Below are 22,051 nucleotides of genomic sequence, written 5' to 3'. Positions count from 1 at the left end.
GGCCAATCTGTGTAAGAGTGTCAGCTCTTTCCTGTTTGGTGCTGGTGGCATCTCTCTGTACTATCTGAGGCTGGGCGGGGCCCTGATCCCCTCTTGCTGCACCAATTTCTGATCTCCTTGCTTGTTGGCCTCAGTGGAACAGGGCCTAGGAACCAGTGTATTTTGTCTCCCTGAGAGAAGTTCAAAATGGGCCCATTAGGTGTTTCTCTTTCTCTCTTTCTCTTGTGAATATGGACTCTGCAGGGTTTCTTGCTTGAAGTCCAGAAGGAGGTGGAGGCTGAGTGCACCCTTCCCTTCCCAGAATTCAATCTCCCCCTGGGAAAGTGGCTTTGTCTGGCTATAAATAATCTCAGGTGCTCCACTCCTGCTCATCCAGTTCCCAGCCCATTGCTTTCACAGCAGACATAGTCCCAAAGTCTCCCACTCTGTTCAGCCTCTGGGCTGCTGGGTACATCAGGTTGGGACCAAGAAATCCCTTTGCTGTGCACATTTCTGATTTCTCTGCCCAGCTGCACTCAGTGAGAGTATACCACACCCTCAGTCCTTTCCCTTTGCTGGCAGAGCAGCTGCACACAGGGTCTCTGTTCAGCATGCCTCAGCTCCCCTTTTAAAAAGTTTCTCTGGGAACTCCCACTATAGCACTGAGTCACTGTCTGGTTTTCTTCATACACCACCTCTCCAAAAAGCCAAAAGGCTCTCATAATCATGGCTGGCCATGGTCTGTCTCCACCCAACCCTGGTGTAGATAGAATTCCTCTCTCTCTGCCAGTCTCCTGGTTGGCATTTGCCACTGCGGTTATGGGTGTGCTGCTTGCTATGTGTGTGTATAGCCTGGATCTCCCCAAGTTTGTGTATCCAAGTCACTCTCAGCCCAGGTCTGGGGGTTCTCTATACTGGGAAGGAAGAGTTGCAGAGCTGTGATCTTGACCAGGGTCTCTGTGCCTGCAGGTGCCCCTCCTGGGGTACTTCTTACCTCCCATTGTGAAGCACCTTCTGTACTCCTTGGCTTCCAAACTTCGTATCAGCTAAGATTCTGTTGAATGATCAGTTTATTTTTCAGAAGATCAGTCAAGCATCTGAGTTCGGGGCAAGAGCAAGTGGACTCAGCTTCTGCCTACTTGGCTGCCATCTTATCCCCTCAATACCTACTTATTTACTTACCAATAAATATTCTTCTCTTTTCTTTATGTTCAGTGACATCTCTTCCATTGAAAACCTTACCTGATAACTCAAACCCTCACTAATCTCATTGCCCTCTATATTTCTGTAGCAGTTTTAATTTTCCTACTTAATTTATGACTTATTTATGACCTGGCTTCATTCAAATATATTGGTATTTCCATCTTGGTTAGATTTTAAGAGCAGAGACCATGAATTTTAATTCTCCATTTTTCATTACCCTCAACATAGTAATGAACACAGAATAAATGCTCAATTTTTACTTCCTCATTGACATATCTACTTAGCTTGATCTAATGACACTTGATGGTATCACCACACAGTTGCATGTATGTTGTTAGCCTACCTAATTAATGTATTTTTTCCTCTTTTCTGACTTCTCACCCATAGCATGTGCATTCCGGTACAATGGACTCTCCTTCGTCTACCTCATCTACCTCTTACTCATCCCTCTGTTCTCAGAGCCAACAAGAGCAACGATGCAAGGTAAGAGACAGTTACCATTCTGTGCCACAGTCTGAATGCATTTTCTGAACTTTCTGGGGTTGTCTTTATCTGATGGGATAGATGATGTCTGTACAACAAGCTGGTCCAGTGGGGACTGGGTGTCAAATATGTGAACAGCTGCATCAAGCAGAGTAGTGTGGAACATATTGGTGATAAATGTCACTTACACAGCTAACATTACATGCAAGTTCCATATATATCTATATTAGTAAACTTGCAATACATCTGGAATGTTTTGGGTAGTTAAGACAAACTCAATGTATTTCCAATGAAATAAAGCAGATGACATGACAAGATTGGCACATGATTTGCATGGCAGATTGCTGGGGAGACTATAGTAGCAAGTAGAAAAAGGAAGTCTTACATTTCTAAGCCACCTAGCAGAACTGGGTAGGAAAGCTGGGTCTTAGTCTTGACTTGTTCATATATCTCTTATATATGCCTCTCATCAAGTACTTTGAGTAAGTTATTTGAGTCTGAGGATAGTTTCTCAAGCATATTACTCTAAAACTTATATCCCTTTCCCATTGTTCTATAAGAACCTGAAGTTATAGAAGATTGACCATATCTCCTTAGGTCTGATTAGGAAGCATGGTCTGGTTTGTAAATTTATATACTTGAAGTTCCTCCATAAGTATTAGAATTAATGAGTTCATTTAGTAACTTGTTTTTCTAAACAATGCCACAATAGAAAAAGGGCTATGACAAATGTCTTAGGTGAGTGTGATGACTGTATGTTTACAGGAGAGAAAAAGTAAGCTGTTTGGCCCAACCTATGGTATGGCGGGGAAAAGCCATTGATAAAGACTCCCAGTTCATAGTGATGCCTCCTCAGAAACAGAAGTAAGGACTTGAATGTCCAGAGCAGCAAATAATGACTCTATCTTTTCCATTCCTTCCTTTAACTATTACATTTACAGTGCATTTTATGATCACTCATCTTAATAGTTATGATTGTGGATACTATGTTAATTTTTCTGCCTCAAGAAAAATCTAAATTATAGCTCTTCTAAGTCACTAGCTCTTCTTAAATCCTTAATACATAAAGTTAAAGAGGGTTAGAGAAATGTGAGTTTATACAAATCCTCATTCAAACCCAAAATACATTGTTTATGTGACCCCTACTCACCTTAGCTTCTTTCCTACAGTTCAATATAAACAGAGACATTTAAACAGAATAGCTTCTGACCTCAGAACTAAGATTAAACATACAGCCAGCTCCTAATTTGTGGCTTGGAACTCATGTTTCAAAGAAAGAAGTTTTCAGACACATTCAGAAGAAGGATTTAAGAATGAGTACCTGTGTATGTTCAAATAAATTATCTATTGCTTTTATATCAAGGCACCCTTTATTATTTTATCTGGAATCAGATAACTGGGATTTCCCCCTTTATTGTTTCATGACAATGCCTGCTTTGCCTTCTTCCCAGATAACCATCCCTGCCTTTGGGCACGTTGTCTCAGTTTCTGTGGGAATGGGATATGTACCTGTATCTGAAGTGCATGACAGTGGTCCCATCCTTTATGCCCAAGTCCATCAGGAACTGACATAGAGCTTATAGTCCAAATGTAAAGTCATGTGCAAAAAAGCAAATCTTCTCTGTGTAAAGAACTTTCCTGAACTAACAAACTATTACGAGGTCTGTGCAGAAGCAAAATTAGTAGGTACACAAATGTCTGCTGGTGCTGCTCCTAACAGGAGAGGAAGCAAGAACTGGGCTTGAAAGGGAAACCCAGGCATCTTTTCAGTTATTCTCTGGAAGTAGTATTGTAATTATTTTCCCTTTCTTACATTTTAATGCCAAGAAGCATGACTAATATTCAACACAGCCTCATTTATTTATTTGTTTACAGAAATGCAGAGAGACTCTAGGAAAGGCTGTCCCACCTATTTTTTTTTTTTCTGAACATGTAGGAAGCACAAGCCAGGTGTTTCTAAGCCTGTGTTTTGAAATACCTCACATTGGGCATTTCTGGCAGTGCATGGTCAAGACCAACATTACAGCCTATGTGGAGTGGATGTACACAATCTCTCTTCCAGACAGATCTGGAAGAGAGACTGCAGCATGGCTTCTCAGAGAAATGCTGGCTCAAACACACTAAGACTTTCCAGTTCATATTCATGTACATTTTTCTTGAACTGATAAGAAAGCACATTGGCAAACTGAAAGAACTAATAGTAACCTTTGCACCACCTGCTCATAGGCAGGCTCTGCCTTAAAACAGTAAGCAAATTTGAATTGTCCCCCAAGCTGCTCAGGCCTCTGTACATGTCCACAGGATGATGTACCAATGCAGACTCCCCCTGAATGAATGTGTGGGGCACATATATGAGAGTTACTCCCTGACCCTCTGCCCTCAATTTGATCCATGGGAATTTTTTTCCTGTGTGGTTATTTTTCCTGAAGTATATCCACAGAGGGGCCCACTAGGTGGAGAAAGCCAGTGTCAGCACTGAGAAGGTGTATCTTTGGGATAGTTCTTGAAGTAGCCTAAGTGTGAAAACCCATTTTCTCCACTGTGGTTGTTTTGGACAGGGATGTCCACTTTCTGTGATCTCAGGGCTGTCAGGAGGACACAGATCACATGAATATGACTGAGGTTTTCCCTATTCCCGGGATTAGACACAGATTTTCTGTATGGCTGGAAATGACTGTGTGGGAGATGGAGGAAGATTAGGAGCAGTTAGTTCTATGTTAAAATGTTATCAAGTTTAAAAAAGAATTTGAGTGAGGACAATTGCTTGGGTGTTCAATACATTTAACTTATTTATGAGTATCATCTGAATTGCTGAAGTTGAGAGTTGGAGAAGCTTTCAGGAATTATTAAGTATATTCAAGCAACCAGCAGTAGAATCCCTTCTACAGGGTCCAGGTTGGCTGGCTATGTAGTCTCTTCTTAGATACCACTGATGGATGGAACAACTTGTTTATCTGGGAAGTCTTACACAGTTCTTTCATGATTAGACCTGAAATCCATCTCCTGGGAAATCTAAGCCATTGTTTCCAGCCCCAAGCTACAACAAGTTGACAGAATCTAGAATAATAATAATAATATGAAAGGATTTATAATAATATGAAAGGATTAATCAAAAGATAGGGGATTTAACTAAATGATTTTGCCTTTCATTAATCTAGGATTTTAAAATTCTAATTTTTCTATTTCAGATCTTCAAATGTGTAATTATCTCAGCAGGATGGTATCAATCAGGGTCTAACCTGAAATCAGAAACCACTCTAGGTATTTTAAAAGGAGAAAATGTAATAGAGGAAATTGGTCACTAGAAGTTAGAAAAGAGCCAAGAAATCAAAAAGAATGTTGAAGTGACTTAGATAGCAAAGTAGAAAGGTTGAGGAGGAGCAAGAGGTACTATGAGCAGAACTGAAAAACAAGAGCCATCCACTAGTTGCTAGGATCACAGGAGAAAGTCAGGAAATAGACCTTTGTAGACAGGCATTGACAGGTAGTCAGCTATTAGTTATGTAAACCAAATGAGACATTTCCATGTTAATTGTCAATAAACTGCTCATTGCTTTCAAATGTCAGAAGGTGGGTAGCTGAAGTGATAATAGCTCCCTTTAGTCTTCATGGGACAAAATATCCCTAGTTACTCAAAGGTGTGATTTTTCAGCTGTTCCATTCAGACAGATTTCATCTCGAGGTTCTTCCGTCTCTGAGAATTTGTTCTAAAATGCTACGTGCAGTGGGTATTGAGTTATAAATTCAGAATTCCCCTTTCAAACTGAGGCACCATTCCCAGTTGCCTATGATTGCTTATAGCAGAATCCCTCCCTAGGAACTGGTGGTGGCTAAAGGAAGCTCATGAGTGCACACACACGGGAGGAAGGCTATACCAGTGATTATTCAACATAAGTGTAAAGACCTCAAGTCTGGAAACTCTGCAGGGTTATGCTAGCTCCAGAGCACCCCATCAGTGGAGATCCCCATTGTGAGAGCATCACAGTTTAATTTCCGCCCTCATGGAGTCCTACTGCTTTCATGCTGTGAAAGGTGTTATGGCCAACAGCACTTCCCAGTAAACCACCTGTTGTGTGAACCCACCTGAACCCACCTCATTGTCTGTTTCTGGGGAACCAGACTTAGACTGGTCCTTACAGACAGGACCACTGCCTCAGACATCTGGTCAGATTGGGGGACACATATTGATGGGAGGCAAGGACTGAGGGGGCAGAGGAGTGGAGCATGGGAGGTGAAACAGTGATCCAGAAAGAGCCTTAACATGCCTGTGCAAGGGTATGAAACCCTGCCAAGGACTGCAGCCAAGGCCAGTGTGCTGTGAATCCTGTGTGTCCTTGCCTAAAAGTACCTGACCCAAATGTCACTTCTTTTGATCAAGTTTTCCTCCTCTACAGATGGGGGTCCCAAATTCCCCAGGATTACTAGGTTTTGTGGGATCACAGGAGCAGGTATGAATTTTAAACAAAATATAAGATTATTACACAGTAGTTATTAGCTGTAGAAATGATGTCATTTTGAACTGGCATGCACATACCTCTGCAGTCCCCTGCATGTTTGAAGGCTTTTCCCAGATTCCAAATGGGTGGCCTCTCCTCTGAATTCAGATTTCTCTCAAGTGTCACCTCCTTAGAGGCAACCTCCCTAACTAAACCTGTCTTATCCTGATTCCCACCTTATTTTTTATACTATGAGCCAGTTTTGTTTTATTCCGTATTTGTACCTACCTGAAATTATTTGTGTAATCAATCCATAGCAAAAGCTGGACTTGGGGGCCCCAGGCTCACAGATATCCAAATTATCCCTGTGATTGTCCCTGCATACCTCCTTTGTGTGACAGATCCTCCCCAACTGATGGGCAAAATTCTAAGCAGTCCACAGGGCTTCTCAGCTCTTACATAACAAAGTGTCTTCAGGTTACTTTAGTGCCCCAGTCAGTCCAAGATGATTATCACATCAGATAATATACATCACTGTAAAACTTAAAACTATAGAATGTTATTTAACACTCAAGTTTCTCCCCTCCTCCAGTATGTGGCCACTGCATATGGAAGCCCAGAAAGGGAATGAAGGCCCTGGAGGTCCTTTCTGGAATGCTCCATGTGACTCTGTCCCTCCCTGTCTTCCCTGTTCCTGCCCTCAGCAGGGCTGAATCTTGATAGATGTGTACTCATCATAGGTCCCAGGCAGGTGGAGCACTCTCCACCCACTGGTTATGACTCCCTTCAATTTCCTTGGTCCAATGCTTACCACCTTTACCTTTCCCACTGTTTTTGTTGGACAAAGTGACTTTAACTTGGCTCTCAGAAGGTTATTCTCTCTATTTCTCTCTTTTCTCCATGTCTGTCTTTCTCCCTTTTTCTTTCACACACACACACACACACACACACACACACACACACACACACTCATGACATGGGCAATAGGCACCTTCAACCTGCCATCAGTCAGTGTGCAATTACTTCTCTCAGCAAGAATTTCAGCTTTGTATTTCTCAAGCCAGAGTCATATTTCAGTGTAGTAGGTCCCTGAGTTCACAGAATGATCTCATTGAAGCCTTTCTCACTAGGTTTGGAATTCTCTCTACAATATACAACACTTTCGGCTTCTCCAGTATTCTCTTTCATATTTTCTGTGGGTTGAAAACAAATGTCTTTGCTATAGTATTTATTCACTGGAGAATCAGGGAGACTTTACCACTAAGGTGTGGTCCCACCTTGGGCCTGCACCTGAAACTTAGCCATTGTCCTTTGTCAATACACTTATTTCCTGTATCTCTTTCCCTTCTACTGTGTAAACTTCAAGATGGAAAGATTTTGCTGTTTTGTTTACTGCAATATTTCCAGGACATAGAATAGTGCCTGTGTATTGAAGGCATTCAGTAAATATTTATGGAAAGGATTTATTTCCAGAGTTAAGTGTTGTAGAAGCATTTATGAACACAGCTATAATCCTGTGCTTACCTCAACCTCTGTAATAACAAACATCACAGAACAATATCTTCCATATATCCATATTCTGGAGACAGAAACTTAGGGTGTGATAAACCATTGGATTTTGCTATTTTCAATATGATTGAGATCAGAGGATCATAAGTAATTGAGTAAATTGAATGTTTTATGTGTTTATGTACAATGATAAACATCTCAACACCAACACCATTTGTTGAAGAGGCTATTTTTATTCCATTTTATGTTGCTGCCTCCTTTGTCAAATATTAATTGACCATACAGACTTGGGCTTATTTCTGGGCTCTCTGTTCCATTCCATTGGTCTATGTGCCTGTTTTTATGCCAGTACCAGGCTGTTTTGATTACAGTGGCCTTGTAGTATAGTTTAGTGTCAGGTATTGTGATCCCTCCTACTTTACTCTTCTTTCTCAAAATTGCAGCAGCTATTCCGGGTCGTTTATGGTTCCATATAAATTGTTGAAGTGCTTGTTCTATGTCTGTGAAATATCCCATTGGTACTTTAATAGGAATTGCATTGAATGTGTAAATTGCTTTGGGTAGTATGGCCATTTTGATGATATTAATTCTTCCAATCCATGAACACGGTATATGTTTCCATTTGTTTGTGTCTTCCTTGATTTCTTTCTTCAGTGTTGTGTAGTTTTCTGAATACAGGTCTTTTACCTCTTTGGTTAGGTTTATTCCTACAAATTTTATTTTTGTTTTTGCTATTTCAAATGGGACTTTTTCCTTGATCTCTGTTTCTGCTGTTTCATTGTTGGTGTACAGAAATGCCTTTGATTTCTGGATATTGACTTTGTATCCCGCTGTTTTGCCAAATTCATTTATTAGGTCAACCAGTTTTTTGGTAGACTCTATAGGATTTTCTATGTACACTATCATGTCATCTGCAAACAGTGACAGTTTTGTTTCCTTCTTTCTTATTTGGATGCCTTTTATTTCTTTTTCTTGTCTGATTGCTGTGGCTAACACTTCCAGTACTATATTGAATAGAAGTGGTGAAAGTGGACAGCCTTGTCTTGTTCCTGATCTTAGTGGAAAAGATTTTAATTTTTGCCCATTGAGTATGATGTTGGCTGTAGGTCTCTCATATATGGCCTTTATTATGTTGAGGAATGCTCCCTCTATTCCCATTTTGCTGAGTGTTTTTATCATGAATGGGTGCTGTACCTTATCAAATGCTTTTTCTGCATCTATTGATATGATCATGTGGTTTTTGTCTTTGCTTTTGTTTATGTGATGTATTACATTTACTGACTTGAGAATATTGAACCATCCTTGCATCCCTGGAGTGAATCCCACTTGGTCATGGTGTATGATCTTTTTAATGTATTGTTGGATGCGGTTTGCCAGTATTTTGTTCAGGATTTTAGCGTCAATGTTCATCAGTGATATTGGCCTGAAATTTTCTTTCTTTGTAGTGTCTTTATCTGGTTTTGGAATTAGGATGATGTTGGCCTCATAAAAAAAGTTTGGGAGACTCCCATCTTTTTGGATTTTTTGGAATAGTCTGTGAAGGATAGGGGTTAGCTCTTCCTTAAATGCTTTGTAGAATTCTCCTGTGAAACCATCTGGACCAGGGCTTTTGTGTGTTTGGAGTTTTTTGATTACTGCTTCAATTTCTTTTGTTGTTATTGGTCTGTTCAGGCTTTCTGCTTCTTTTTTATTCAGTTTTGGAAGATTATATTTTTTAGAAATTTGTCCATTTCATCTAGATTTTCAAATTTTTTGGCATACAGTTTTTTGTAGTAGTTTCTTACAATCCTTTGTATTTCTGTGGTATCTGTGGTAATTTCTCCTCTTTCATTTCTGATTGTGTTTAATTGGGTCTTCTCTCTTTTTTTCTTGATGAGTCTGCTTAAAGGCTTGTCAATTTTGTTTATCTTTTCAAAGAACCAGCTCTTGGATTCATTGATCCTTAGAATTGTGCTTTTAGTCTCTATGTCATTTAATTCTGCTCTGATCTTGGTTATTTCCTTCCTTTTGCTTGCTCTGGGCTGTCTTTGTTGTTGTTCCTCGAGTTCTTGTAAACGTAGGGTTAGGTTGTTTGTTTGGAATGTTTCTAACCTTTTTAGGTGGGCCTGTGTCTCTATGAACTTCCCTCTCAGGACTGCCTTAGCTGTGTCCCATAAATTTTGGGTTGTTGTGAGTTCGTTTTCATTTGTTTCCAGAAACCTTTTGATTTCTTCCCTAATATCATTCTTGACCCATTCATTGTTTAATAGTATGCTATTTAATATCCATGATTTTGAGTGTTTTGGGTTTTTTTCCTTGGGGTTGGTTTCTAGCTTCAGTCCCTTGTGGTCTGAGAAAATGCTTGGTATGATTTCAATTTTCTTGAAATTCTTGAGGCTTGGTTTGTGTCCTATCATGTGGTCAATCTTTGAAAATGTTCCATGTACACTTGAAAAGAATGTATATTTAGCTTCTTTTGGATGGAGGGCTCTGTATATATCAGTAAAGCCCATTTCATCAAGGGTATTGTTCAATGCCACAATATCTTTGTTGATATTTTGTTTGGAAGATCTGTCCATTTTTGATAGTGGGGTGTTAAATCTCCCACTATAATTGTGTTGCTGTCCATATCTCTCTTGAAGTCTTCTAAGATTTTCTTTATGTATTTGGGTGCTCCTATGCTTGGTGCATATATATTTATAATATTTTTGTCTTCTTGATGGATTCTTCCCTTGAGTATAATGAAATGACCTTCTGGGTCTCTCTTTATGGACCTTTTTTGGAAGTCTATTTTGTCTGATATGAGTATTGCTACCCTGGCTTTTTTTTTCCTGTCCATTTGCATAGAAGATTTGTTTCCAGCCCTTCACTTTCAGCCTGTGTAGGTCTTTTATCCTGAGGTGGGTCTCTTGTAGACAGAAGATATGTGGGTCATTTTTTCTTATCCAATCAGCTATTCTATGTCTTTTGATTGGAGCATTTAATCCATTTACATTTAAGGTTATTATTGATAAGTACTTATTCATTGTCTTTTATGTACATGTGTTCCTCCCTCTCTCTCTCTTTTTCTCCTTTCCTTAAAGCAGTCCTTTTAGAATCTCTTGCAGAGCTGGTTTGGTTGAGGTGTATTCTTTTAGACTTCTTTTGTTTGGGAAGCTTTTATTTGGCCTTCTATCTTGATCGAGAGCCTTGCTGGATATAGTAGCCTTGGTTGTAGACCTCTGGTTCTCATTACCAGGAGTATTTCTTGCCATTCTCTTCTGACTTGAAGTGTTTCCGTTGAGAAGTCAGCTGTTAGCCTTATTGGGGCTCCCTTGTATGTTACTTCCTTTTTCTCCCTTGCTGCCTTTAATATTCTCTCTTTGTCTTGAAATTTTGCCATTTTAATTATGATGTGTCTTGAAGTGGGCCTCTTTGGGTTTCTCTTGATTGGGACTCTCTGTGTTTCCTGGATTTGTGTGACTTTTTCTCTCATCAAATTAGGGAAGTTCTCCTTCATTACTTGTTCAACTAGGTTTTTGATCCCTTGCTCTTCTTCTTGTCCTTCTGATATCCCTATTATACGGATATTATTACGTTTCATATTGTCTTGCATTTCTCTTAATCCCTCTTCATTCTTTCTGAGCCTCTTTTCCTTTTCTTGCTCTTTCTGGACATTGTTTTCTACTTTGTCCTCCAGCTCACTAATCCGATACTCTGCTTCATCAATCCTGCTTTTCATTCCTTCTACTGTGTTCTTCAGTTCAGAAATTGTATTCTTCATTTCCTCACCTTTGTTGAGAGTTTCTATTTCCTTTTTAATGTTTATATAATTTGCAGTGAGATTGATGTAGTTTCCCTCTAATTTCTGAAAGCTCATTGTGAGTTCACTGAACTTCCTGGTAATCATTGTTTTGAACTCACTATCTGATAGTTGAGTTGCCTCTACTTCATTTAGCATTTTTCCTGAGGCTTCCTTGTTTCCCTTCAATTGGGGGTTGTTTCTTTGTTTTCTCATTGTTCATGGGTTTCTTCTTTTTTCTTCTTGTTTGTTAATTTGATCTGTTCTGATTCCCTGTAATTATGGTGTGAACTTCTGTGGTAGAATATTTGTGAGATTCAGAGGTGCAATCTCCTTCGTGTATCCTGGTGTTCACAGCTCCCCCCTACTCTTTTTTGTGATCAGTTGGAGGAGTAAGGCAAAATGCTTTAAGACAGCAAGACAGTATACTATGATATTTACATTAGCAGGCAGTAGAGAAGAGATGGGTTATCCTTTGGCTCCTTATAGTGTTAACCGTGATCCTCCACCCCACTATCCATGTTTTAGAAAGGATGGAAAGAAGGTAAGACTCTTATTGGGGATGAGAGGATTGTTAGTTGGATCTAGAAAGCTGTGAGGCTTTGGGAGGTAAGATTCTAAGGTAGGGTTGGATTAAAGATTAGTATATAGGACTAGTGTGTAAAAGAATAGAGACAACACCCACAATAGTATAGTTCAGAAAATTGCAAAGTGGGCTGAGATCAGGTAGGGGTATTGAGAAGTATTTACAGTTGTATAGACTAGGTCTTACTAACAGTAATAGTAAAGTGACAGTCTTGTGGCAGAATCGATCAGGTCTAGATAACAAGAATAAAGAGTATAGAACCTTGAGAGGTGTATTAATGGAACATAGATGAAGGATAGTAACTTATCAACACCTTGTGACTGAGATACCAGGGGGAACCTATCAACTGACAGTATAACCAGCCAAGCAAAGAAAATTATACAAAAAGAAAAAGAATACCAAAATATTATTAAAATAAAAAATGTCGGTAAAGTGAGTAAAAGATAATACAAATTTATAGTAACTTGCAAGATTAAAAAACAAGGAAAGAAAAGCATAAGATGTAGTGCAGGAGAGATAAATTTGGAGTGGAAAGAATAATATTAGGATGAATGGAAGAGAAACATAAGGGATTGCGAGATAAAAATAATAAGAATTGAAAAATAAAATGTCACATAAAACACAAGATAAAATCAATCAAGTAACAACAGCCACAAAAACCAAACCAAACCAAACCATACCAAACCAAACCAAACCAAACAAACAAACAAACAAACAAAAAAAACCTCTTGTTGGTTTCTAACTGGCCAGACCAGTTTTTCTGATTTTGCTGGCTTCAGCTGGCTGAGGGACCTTTGAAATGCTTCTCTCTCTCCCAGCCAGATCTCAGCAAGTCTGTCAGGTACCCTGGGCACTCCCGAGTCCTGGCTCTCTGGATCTCACTTCCACATTCTTCTGGACTCCGGGGTCCTGCAGGATTCCAGCTCTATGATCTCAGGAGGCACCCGCAACGTTTTGGGATTCACTGCGCCCTCCCTGGGAATCATAAAAGGGCGCACCCCTCCCCCATACTTTTGAGATTCGGGGTCTAGGATCGCCCTAAGCGCCTTGCCCGACCTTTCAGGGTTCACAGCGAGTGTGAGACAGGCTCCCCAATGGAGCGTGTGACCCTTCCGGGTTCACAGCGAGTGTGAGACAGGCTCCCCAATGGAGCGTGCGACCCTTCCGGGTTCACAGCGCACGCGAGTCAGTCTTCTTGATGGTGCACGAGCCGAGCCCTTTCCAGCTCCATGGTCCCCGCCGAACCACACTCCAACTGGGTGTTGGAGCCTTTCCCAGCTCCCCCGGTGGGGCTGGCTGGAAATCTCTGAGCCACTACTGTATGACCGCAGCAAGCGCCACGTCCCTCCCGGGATCACGGAGTGAGATTCAGGCCTCCCTATGGGGCTCAAGTGGAGTACAGCCCAGCTCTGTGCTCTCCACCGATCTGCACTTCCACCGGGCTAGGGGTGCAGGCGCTCTTCCAGGCTTCCCCTGGTCCTGTGGGCTAGAGGCCCTCACTTCTCCCAGGTCTCTGGGCGGGTGTTCATAGTCCCTGGGTGATTTTTTCTCAGTCCAACTGGCCAATCTGTTCCTTCTAGCAACGTGTTCTCCCCTGAAGTTGCTCACCCCCAGTATTCGGGGGAGGGAGCAGTGACTCCTCTTTGCCCAGAGCCCCGAGGCAGACCTGGGAGCACCAGGCCTGAAGACTGCACACCCCTAGTCCCCACACTGATCCCTGGGCCCCTTTTGTCCTGAAGCAGTCTCCTTACTGTCTGGTTTTTCAGTGATCGCAATAATTTTTGATGTCCTGCTTTCAAAAGTGATTCGGTAACCTAGTTCACTTGCTCTGTTTCTCCACCGATCCACGAGTTTCCCTCCTCTTCACAGAAGCTGAGAAAAATGCTGCCTAGAGTAAAGCTGCCATCTTCCATCCCCCGGCAAATTCTTTATATTATCTGAGTCTTTTCCTCATATGTTGAGCTCTTGGCATTGGTCCTAGACAGAACATTAAGAAATCTGCCTGTGTGAGTCACATTCACACGCACCTGCTTGTGTGATATGTGAACCTTGGCCTGCAACTCAGGCATGTGCCCTGACTGGGAATCAACCTGGTGACCCTCTGGTTCATAGGCCAGCACTCAACCCACTGTGTCACACCAGCCAGGGCCATTACAAAATTATTATATAGTGAAAATAAGTATAGAGATTATGTATGTTGTTCAGTTGACTTACTGCAATACAAGTGGGCAATTATTGTACTTTAAACTACTTTTTAGTGTATTTTTGCAGCATTAAGTAGGAGTGAGTACACTGAACATATTGATACAAAATATGCCTTTCATTTTCTCGTGTTCACAGAATAAGCATTATTGAGTGTCTGAAGTGGGCACTAAAGCCACAAGAAATGGCAAAAATGGTCCTTTTAATCTTATAGCTCACCATTTAGCCCTCTCTCCTTTCCTTCCTCCTTGTTATGCTTACTCTCTCCATTAAAAAATATTAATTTTGCCTAAATATATTCTCTGCATTTCAATTTGCCAATTCCATGTACTCTTGAGGAAAGTTTGGGGAAAGCCACCAATAGCCTTTTCAGACAGCCTGGATCCAGAGTTATCAAACTGTGCACAGTGGTACATGGTGTTGTGATCTGGCCTCTGCAGGTGGCACAGATCTATGAGCTGGCCTAGAGTCCCTGTCCAGAGCCCCAGACCTGGCAAGAGGGAGACCTGGAGTCTGTGGGCATGTTTGTGTTGAGGATTGCATGTGCATATCCTGGAGTGGTGTCAAGTCATCAAGATAGCCTTTTCTTGTTTCCCTGTTAATTGACTAGCCATGGCCAGTGATACAGGATTTTTTTTGCAATTGAGTGCAAAGAAATGTGACTCTCAAATATCAACCTCTCTGCCATTGTATTGTATTCCTTAGATTTAATGGCATCTACAAAATGAAAATTGTTCTTTTAAAATGCAAGAACACTTGGCAAAGCATTACTTTAGTTGTCAGTGGGAGTTCTTTAACTTCCCTGGTAGTGAATCTGTAGAGCTTTTCCCAGGTTGCCCCCAATCTGAAAACATACCTCTTCAGGACCTAGGCATTGATTCTCCCTACTGCCTGGCATTTTAGTGGCTGAGGGCTCATAGCAATGACTATCTACCTCTGAGAACTGTCCTAAGCTAAAAGGATATGATGCAAGGTTCACCCCCTCCTAGTGGTGGGTATGGTCTCTATTTCAATGAGTGATGACTAGGGGGTGGGATATACAAAAGTCTTGCCCCCTCGATTTATGCATGGGCAATTCTGCTGTGCTGTCTCAGCTGTGAAGCTTCCTGTAGGGTGGTTTGAAGTCCCTGCTGTAACTGCATTGCACCTGGACTTCTCCCTCAATCCAGGCCTGCTACCCTCACCCCCTCCCATCACCATTCCTGAATGCACTCCATAATAATTCCTCCTCTTAGAGTTGGTGTCTGTGGAGAGCAGATGATCTAATAGCCTCTGACATGTTTGTGTCCACCCTCTGAGAGCAAGGATGGCAATCATGAGAGACACCACAGAGTAGGGTGGGACCCCTGAATAGAGCTGGTGTAGGAACACGTGCTGGGATATGTGGCAATCAGAGTCCTCCTGCAGGCTGTGTTCTGCATGGGTCCTTGGCCAAGAGGGCATGTGAAAACAGAATTCTAGACCCTGTTTTGCTCACCAAAATGCTAAAACTCCAGTACAGTATTGCATGCTTCTAGAGGAAGGAGTCCCCTGCATGGGCTAGCAGTGGCCCTACCAAAAAAAAAAAAAAAAAAAAAAAAAAAAGAAGAAGAAAAAGAAGAAAGAGTACACCCAGGACACATTTTAGAGCAATACACAATTTTCCTGAAGATGAGCCCTATCTTACTCAAAATGATCCTGAAAATACCTCCTCCTAACTTCATCATTGTTCCTGAGAAAAACCATTAGACCACAGAATGCTATGCAGATGTCAGTCTGTAAGATTCCTACCTCCCCTTTCTGGGAGCAGCCTTGCCAAGTAGAGCTAAATGGTTGAGATCATCCATCAATTCTTCATCACATATTGAGAGTTAGAAAGCAGTGAGGTTGTTAAGAGCACAGGAGACAGAGCAAGCAGAGGAAGCAGCTAATGGTAAGGCCAGGTCCTTGACGAGCTGAATAATGGGCAATAAAACTGCAGAACCAGGGGCTTCCCAGGCATGTAAAACATTACTACCATTTGCTCTTTCTTTGTTCCACAATTACTTCCAAAGGGACTGTGCAATAGGTGGGGATTAATTACCTATTCACTGCCAGGCTCATTCAACAGTCATGTTATTAGAAAGGCATGATCATGGATACTGGCTATGTCGGCTACTTTTTTTTTTAACAAAAATAAGTGTTTAGCAAACACTTGTCCATCTGAGTGAGCTGAAAACTGTGACAAGGTGCTGACTGGGCTGCATTTGTCTTTGACTAGCAATAACTGGTTTCACCATTCAACCATATGTTGCTCATCAAATATTCAGCAGCTAGAGCTTTTACAAAGGCAGCAGGCAATAAGGAGACCTGGTTTATGAAAGCTGTGCTACACTTGACCTTATGGAGCAGCAGCTAGTTGGAAGGAGGAAGAGGGTTAGGGAATGGTTACATGGAAAATTTAAAAATATTTGTGCTCCATAGTCTTCCTGATTTTTTACTTTTATGTAATACCCCAAAGGAATCTGAAAGAATGAGTCCCTTATATTTATTCAGGGGACAACCTATCTGAACTACATGGAGTGGTAGGACTGCATGAAGTATTGATTAATTGATTCATTCATTCATTTATGTGAGAGCTATTATGAGGCATTTACTCTTTGTAAACAATATATTAAGAATTGTTACCGCAACAGTAATCAAAAATAAACATAGCTTTATAATCCAGAAATTTACTAGTTAGTTGGTGATGCTAAAGTATAACTTTAGCTTTTTAGAATACATTCTGAAGTCAAATCTACATACAGTTGATCCTCTTTTATTCCCAGTCTGTATTTGTGAATTAGCCTACCTGCTAAAATTTATTTTTGTCCCCTAAATAATACTTGCATCACATTCATGATTATTCACAGACATGGGCAGAGTGGCAAAATATTGGAATTGTCCATCGTACATATTCCATACAAGGCAGTACTCTGCCTTCTTATTTCAGCAATCAGACTATTGGCAAGTGTTCTTTTGGAAATCTGTTTACTGTTACATTTTCCACATTTTTTATTGGTGATTTTGCTCTTTAAAATGTACTTCTCCATCATAGTGGAGCACTGTCTAATGGAACAGTGGAACACTGTCTAATGTTCCTAAATGCACAAAAGCTGTAATATATCCTATAATTGTTTGTCACATAAGCTTTATTCAGGCAGGAGTTTTAGTGCTGTTGGTTGTATGTTAATGAATCAACAATATATACTGAATAGTTGTCTTTAAACAGACACACACATCAAACAAGCTTATGTATTGATCAGTTGATGAAAATATTGTAACCAGAGGCTCCCAGGAACCTAGCCCTCCATTTCCCCTAGGAGCAGTGGTTCAGTATTCTCTAACAGTGTTCATGGCAGCACAGAGAACATAACTACTTCAAATAACAAGAATTAACTGCAATCATTCTGTACTAGAATGTAAACCATATACATATATATAATTACCATATCTATGGTAATTATGATTACTAGATAAAATGCATTTTGGCCAGTTAAATTTGAATTTCAGATAAATGAAAAATAACTTTTAAGTATAATTTTGTTACAAATTGCATGGAACATATTTATAAAAATTACATTATTCATTTTTAATTTGAGATTTAAATTTAATTGGATGTCCTCCATTTTTATTTGCAACATCTGATAAGCCTAATAATAATTGTTTGTGTATGGTACATGTATGTGTGTAAAGCGAGGAGATGTTTCCTACTTTTTCAAATCACTGTTTGCTTGACTCAGTTTGGACTCCATAAAGTGTTTGTAAACTCTGATTTTCAATTTAATATAAAATGCTGATCTACTCTACCAATTTCTCAATTATACTAATATAGTGTGGTAACAACAAAACATATATTGAAAATTTGATCAAGCTGAAATTATAGTTAGCTGATTAAATTTATATCTAGAATTACTCCCTCTTTACATGCCAAACAATTTTCAATAAAATATTTTTGGTGTTAGAGCCAGCAGAAGTATTTTGTATATCTCGTTCAACTATAAATTCGTTTCAACTTAGCTGGTTGGCTAGGGTCCCTAAGTTATTTTATTAGTTTGAGGTACATACTGACATTTCACAATGTATGTAAACTGCTGTGGGTTTTATTTCTGGCATTTCTTTTCTGGCCTCCCACAGGTGTATTACAACATCTCAGTGAATACCCCCCCAAACATATCCATCCTGCTGACAGTGACACTTGATTTTCTGACAGATAGCTTCCTCTCAGGCTCTCAGAAGGTCTTCATCTGTTGCGTACCCTCAAGAACTCTCCCCTTGCAAATCCATATCAGCAGCATTCCCTCTAGGACATCATTTGTTCTGTGGACAAGACAGTTGTTGTTGGTGGTGTTTATTCATTCTCTGGCAAGTCCTGGAATGTAGCAAAACTTCCTCTTCCCACACTGTCTCCCTGACACTTGCTCACACCAAGGGTCAGCAGAGGCTGTGTGTACAAAGTGCACACACTCAGTCCTCAGCCAGGAAGCCTGAGTATGTGGGATGCTGAGCCTGTGTGACTGAACTGTGAAAGCTGAAAATCCCCCTGAGACTGGAGGGGACAATGGATGAGGCTAATGATACCCAGCATATGTCCTCTGGAAAGTTGTCTCTACAGTGCATGTATCTTAAGCAGTTTGCTTTGGCAGGGGCAGGTTTTCCTTTGGTTCACCTGTAGAAAAGTACATGTTATAACACTTGGGGAAGATGGTTACAGGGTGCTCCATATTGCCTCCCCCCAAAACACTGTCCAAGGGCAGCATCTTTCTCGAGAGAACATTTGGCCTTTAATGAGTAGTGTGAAATAGACGTATTGGATGGAAAATGCTAGCCAATCAGGAGCTCAGATAAATGGCCATCTAGACCACAGGTGGCAAACACACAAGGCCCTCCACCTTTTTTATCCAGCCTGGAACCTTGTTTCTACTTGGCAGCAGCACTGAGCTCCTTGCCCCTAGTTAGGGAGTAGTTACATTTATACAGTCCTAAAATTACATTCAGCCCTTTGAAGGCAACTGCAAGACTGATGTGGCCCCCAGTGAAAATGAGTTTGACACCCCTGATCTAGACAAAGACAGCTGGGACATGGTTGTAATGGGTGAAGAGAAACTCTTTCTGCTCAATTCCAGGTATAATTTTTAATGTAGTTGGATTTTGTACCAAGTGGCAGAGTGAATGTAGATATTGAATAATATTTGTTACTCTGTTGGGGAATTAGATGAGGAAGAAATAAGTAAATTAGTTCCTTACAGGATTTTTTACTCAATTTTTCAAGTTATGTAACATTTACATTTTATAAGTTGTGTAAAGCAACAACAGTTTGTAATGTTTTCTCACATTAAGAAGACCCATATAACTGACATAGAAAAAAATGATGAACAAATTTAGTTTAAACACAAAAAGATGACAGATGTGGCATGATAATATGGTAAAATAAACAATGACTAACATTACCATTTCCTCCAGTTCCAACTATTTAACCTCACTGACCTTTAGAAACAATGAGAATGGCTGTCTGGAACACAGGATGGGTTGGTTCTGTAGTGCTGTTTTTGCTGTGTAATCATGTCTTTGTCCATTCATGAAGCTGCCTAACTCCTTCCTCCTATCTGCATAGACCTTTCACAGCTCCTTACCTTGGTATTTAATTGCTCTTTCTCTTCACTCCTGCAATTTTGTTATTAAATTTGGAAAACCTGTGAGTCACCTCTTCCCATGTACTTAGCAGCTGGGAAGCAGCTTCTCTGAACTCCCAAGGATGCATATTCTTGCATGCACATTACTGCTTGGGGTTCCCCTGGCAAGTTACTCCAGATGGTTTGGAAGAGTTATTAGAGCACTTTAATTGAAGCCAAACCATTTAATGATTCAGGTTTTAAAATTCTTTCAGTTTTTCTACCTGCAACAGACTATCAGAATGCCAAGAGCAGACTCTTCCTATTTGTTCTGCTCTGACATCTTCAAAAGGCATCCTACAGGCCAGGTTGTGTGATGTGTCCATCCAGAGTGAGGATTCTGTTTCCAGCAGAAGCCACTTTGTCCAAAAGTGTTCACCAACCGAGGTGGGCCTTACAGACAATTCCTCTTAACCCATTAATTGACCTCAATTAATACTTTTCTTTTCTAGAAAAATAAGAAAATTGTAAATAATCCTTTATTGTATTATTTGAGTTTAAATTGTGAAAAAATGAGAATGTTTATGGAAAGAAGTCTAATGGAATCCAGTTTCATGAAAATCAAACTTCCTGGAAAGGAAAGTAGCACTAATGCAAGAACTGACTTAATGATGAAACAGAAATACTCCACCTGAATGTTGAGGTTAATTATGGGAGTGCAGACCAAAGGGTAAGAGAAAAGATTTCAGAGAGGGAAGTGTTCACTACCATGAGTATAAAGTTAGAAAGTAACCTTCATATGTAGGTACATAAATAATATTAAATTATCTATTTTCTATATGAATAATCCTGAGCATTACATAACACTCTAAGCCAAGTCCTTTTGTGCTGTCATTCAAGAATATAGCAAAACATCTGCTTATGTAACTAACTAATTTTATAACAGGCATGTGATATAATTATTTTACCAATAGTGAGAATGATAGTTATGTTTTCAATATACCATTACCTCTGAAATCTTTATTGGAGATTTTCTAAGATAGGACTTAGGATACAAAGAAATATAAATAAATCAATGTCTCTAAACTCAAGGAGTTTACAATTTAATTCTGAGATTATATTTGAAACTACTGAATAAGTAACATCATGTCAATAATAAGAATAATATCACAAATAACTAAAGCTTATTGTTATTGTCTACAGAGGGTGGACTTTTTCTGGATGGTGAGGAGCATCTACCAAAAGTTCTAATTTTAGTTTGACATAATTCATCTTTATTCCCTCTTTCAGATAGTGCATGACCAACAAAGACTCTATCTGTTTTCTGAAGCTTCTGGAAAGTAAAAGCAGGTCCATATCAACTGTGCAGAGATGTATATGCTACTTTCTTTGTTACAATTTATCTAAAGCCTGTTCTGACTTGTGCAGCTCTTGTTTAAAAAGTACAAGTCTCTTTGTGTGTCTGTAGTAGGCAGGGAGGATTGGGAGATTAATGCAGTTGTGTTTTCTGTTCATAATAGAGTATCAGGAAGATACTTCCTGATCTTAACATATCAAGTGTTTTAGCTAATTTTTAGTTCTGAGGGTGATGATGAAAAGAGGAAAAAGGTGTGTGTATATGTACATGTCTATTTAAAATAGATCCAACTTTAATTGAAAAATATAAAAATAAAATATATTTAACCTAAAAGTTGGCTATTTAGGTCAACAGGATGAGAAGAAAGAGGAGAATGAGAAAGAAGAATTTAGACCATTTGCCTGAATATTTGAAAGGAGAGAAGTACTATTCTTTAACATAAAGCCAGGAAGTGGAGCAAAACAAAAACCTTCACCAAGGTGGACTGGTTTTAGAAGAAATCTGTTAAAATGATGTCTCTACCATATTCTTGAACTTGGAGCAGCTTTTTTTTTCCTTTTTGCCTATAGAATATTCCATTTGCCTGAGAAAAGTAAAATCAGTTCTTGGGTGTTACATTCTGCAGAGTGTATGGCTGTCACCTAATATTTGGTCCAACTGCACATGGGCTCAATGCACATAGATTGTGCTAATGAATTTCTATTTATTACCCTAAACTATGTAAGTATATTTGCTTTCTTCCTGTCCCTTCCTTTCCCTCCTCTTTGTCTTCATTTTCAGCATTGAATCTTATAGACAACATGAGTTTTGTTAAGACTAATTTTGTAAATCAGACATGTTGTAAAGAATGTTTCTGTCAGTTATTTTGTTTAAGGACACATGCAACACCTCTTTCTCTACTTTCAGTCAAGGCTATGCTGGTTTCAA

The 22,051-nt window shown here is 39.8% G+C and overlaps 1 protein-coding gene across 1 annotated transcript in view; it reads left to right on the top strand.

Moving 5' to 3' along the window:
- The first annotated feature begins 1,297 nt into the window (after window positions 1–1,297).
- Window positions 1,298–22,051, top strand: part of PIEZO2 (piezo type mechanosensitive ion channel component 2) — a 427,386-nt gene continuing 406,632 nt past the window's right edge. Inside the window, 1 exon segment of the mRNA XM_036009325.1 lies at window positions 1,298–1,665. Coding sequence (XP_035865218.1) covers window positions 1,533–1,665 — 133 coding nt within the window. The 5' untranslated portion in view covers window positions 1,298–1,532.

Source organism: Phyllostomus discolor, chromosome 9 (assembly GCF_004126475.2).
Source record: "Phyllostomus discolor isolate MPI-MPIP mPhyDis1 chromosome 9, mPhyDis1.pri.v3, whole genome shotgun sequence".
Lineage (NCBI taxonomy): Eukaryota > Metazoa > Chordata > Mammalia > Chiroptera > Phyllostomidae > Phyllostomus > Phyllostomus discolor.
The sequence above is the reverse complement of the archived record's forward strand: the minus strand, read 5'-3'. Positions and strand labels throughout refer to the sequence as shown.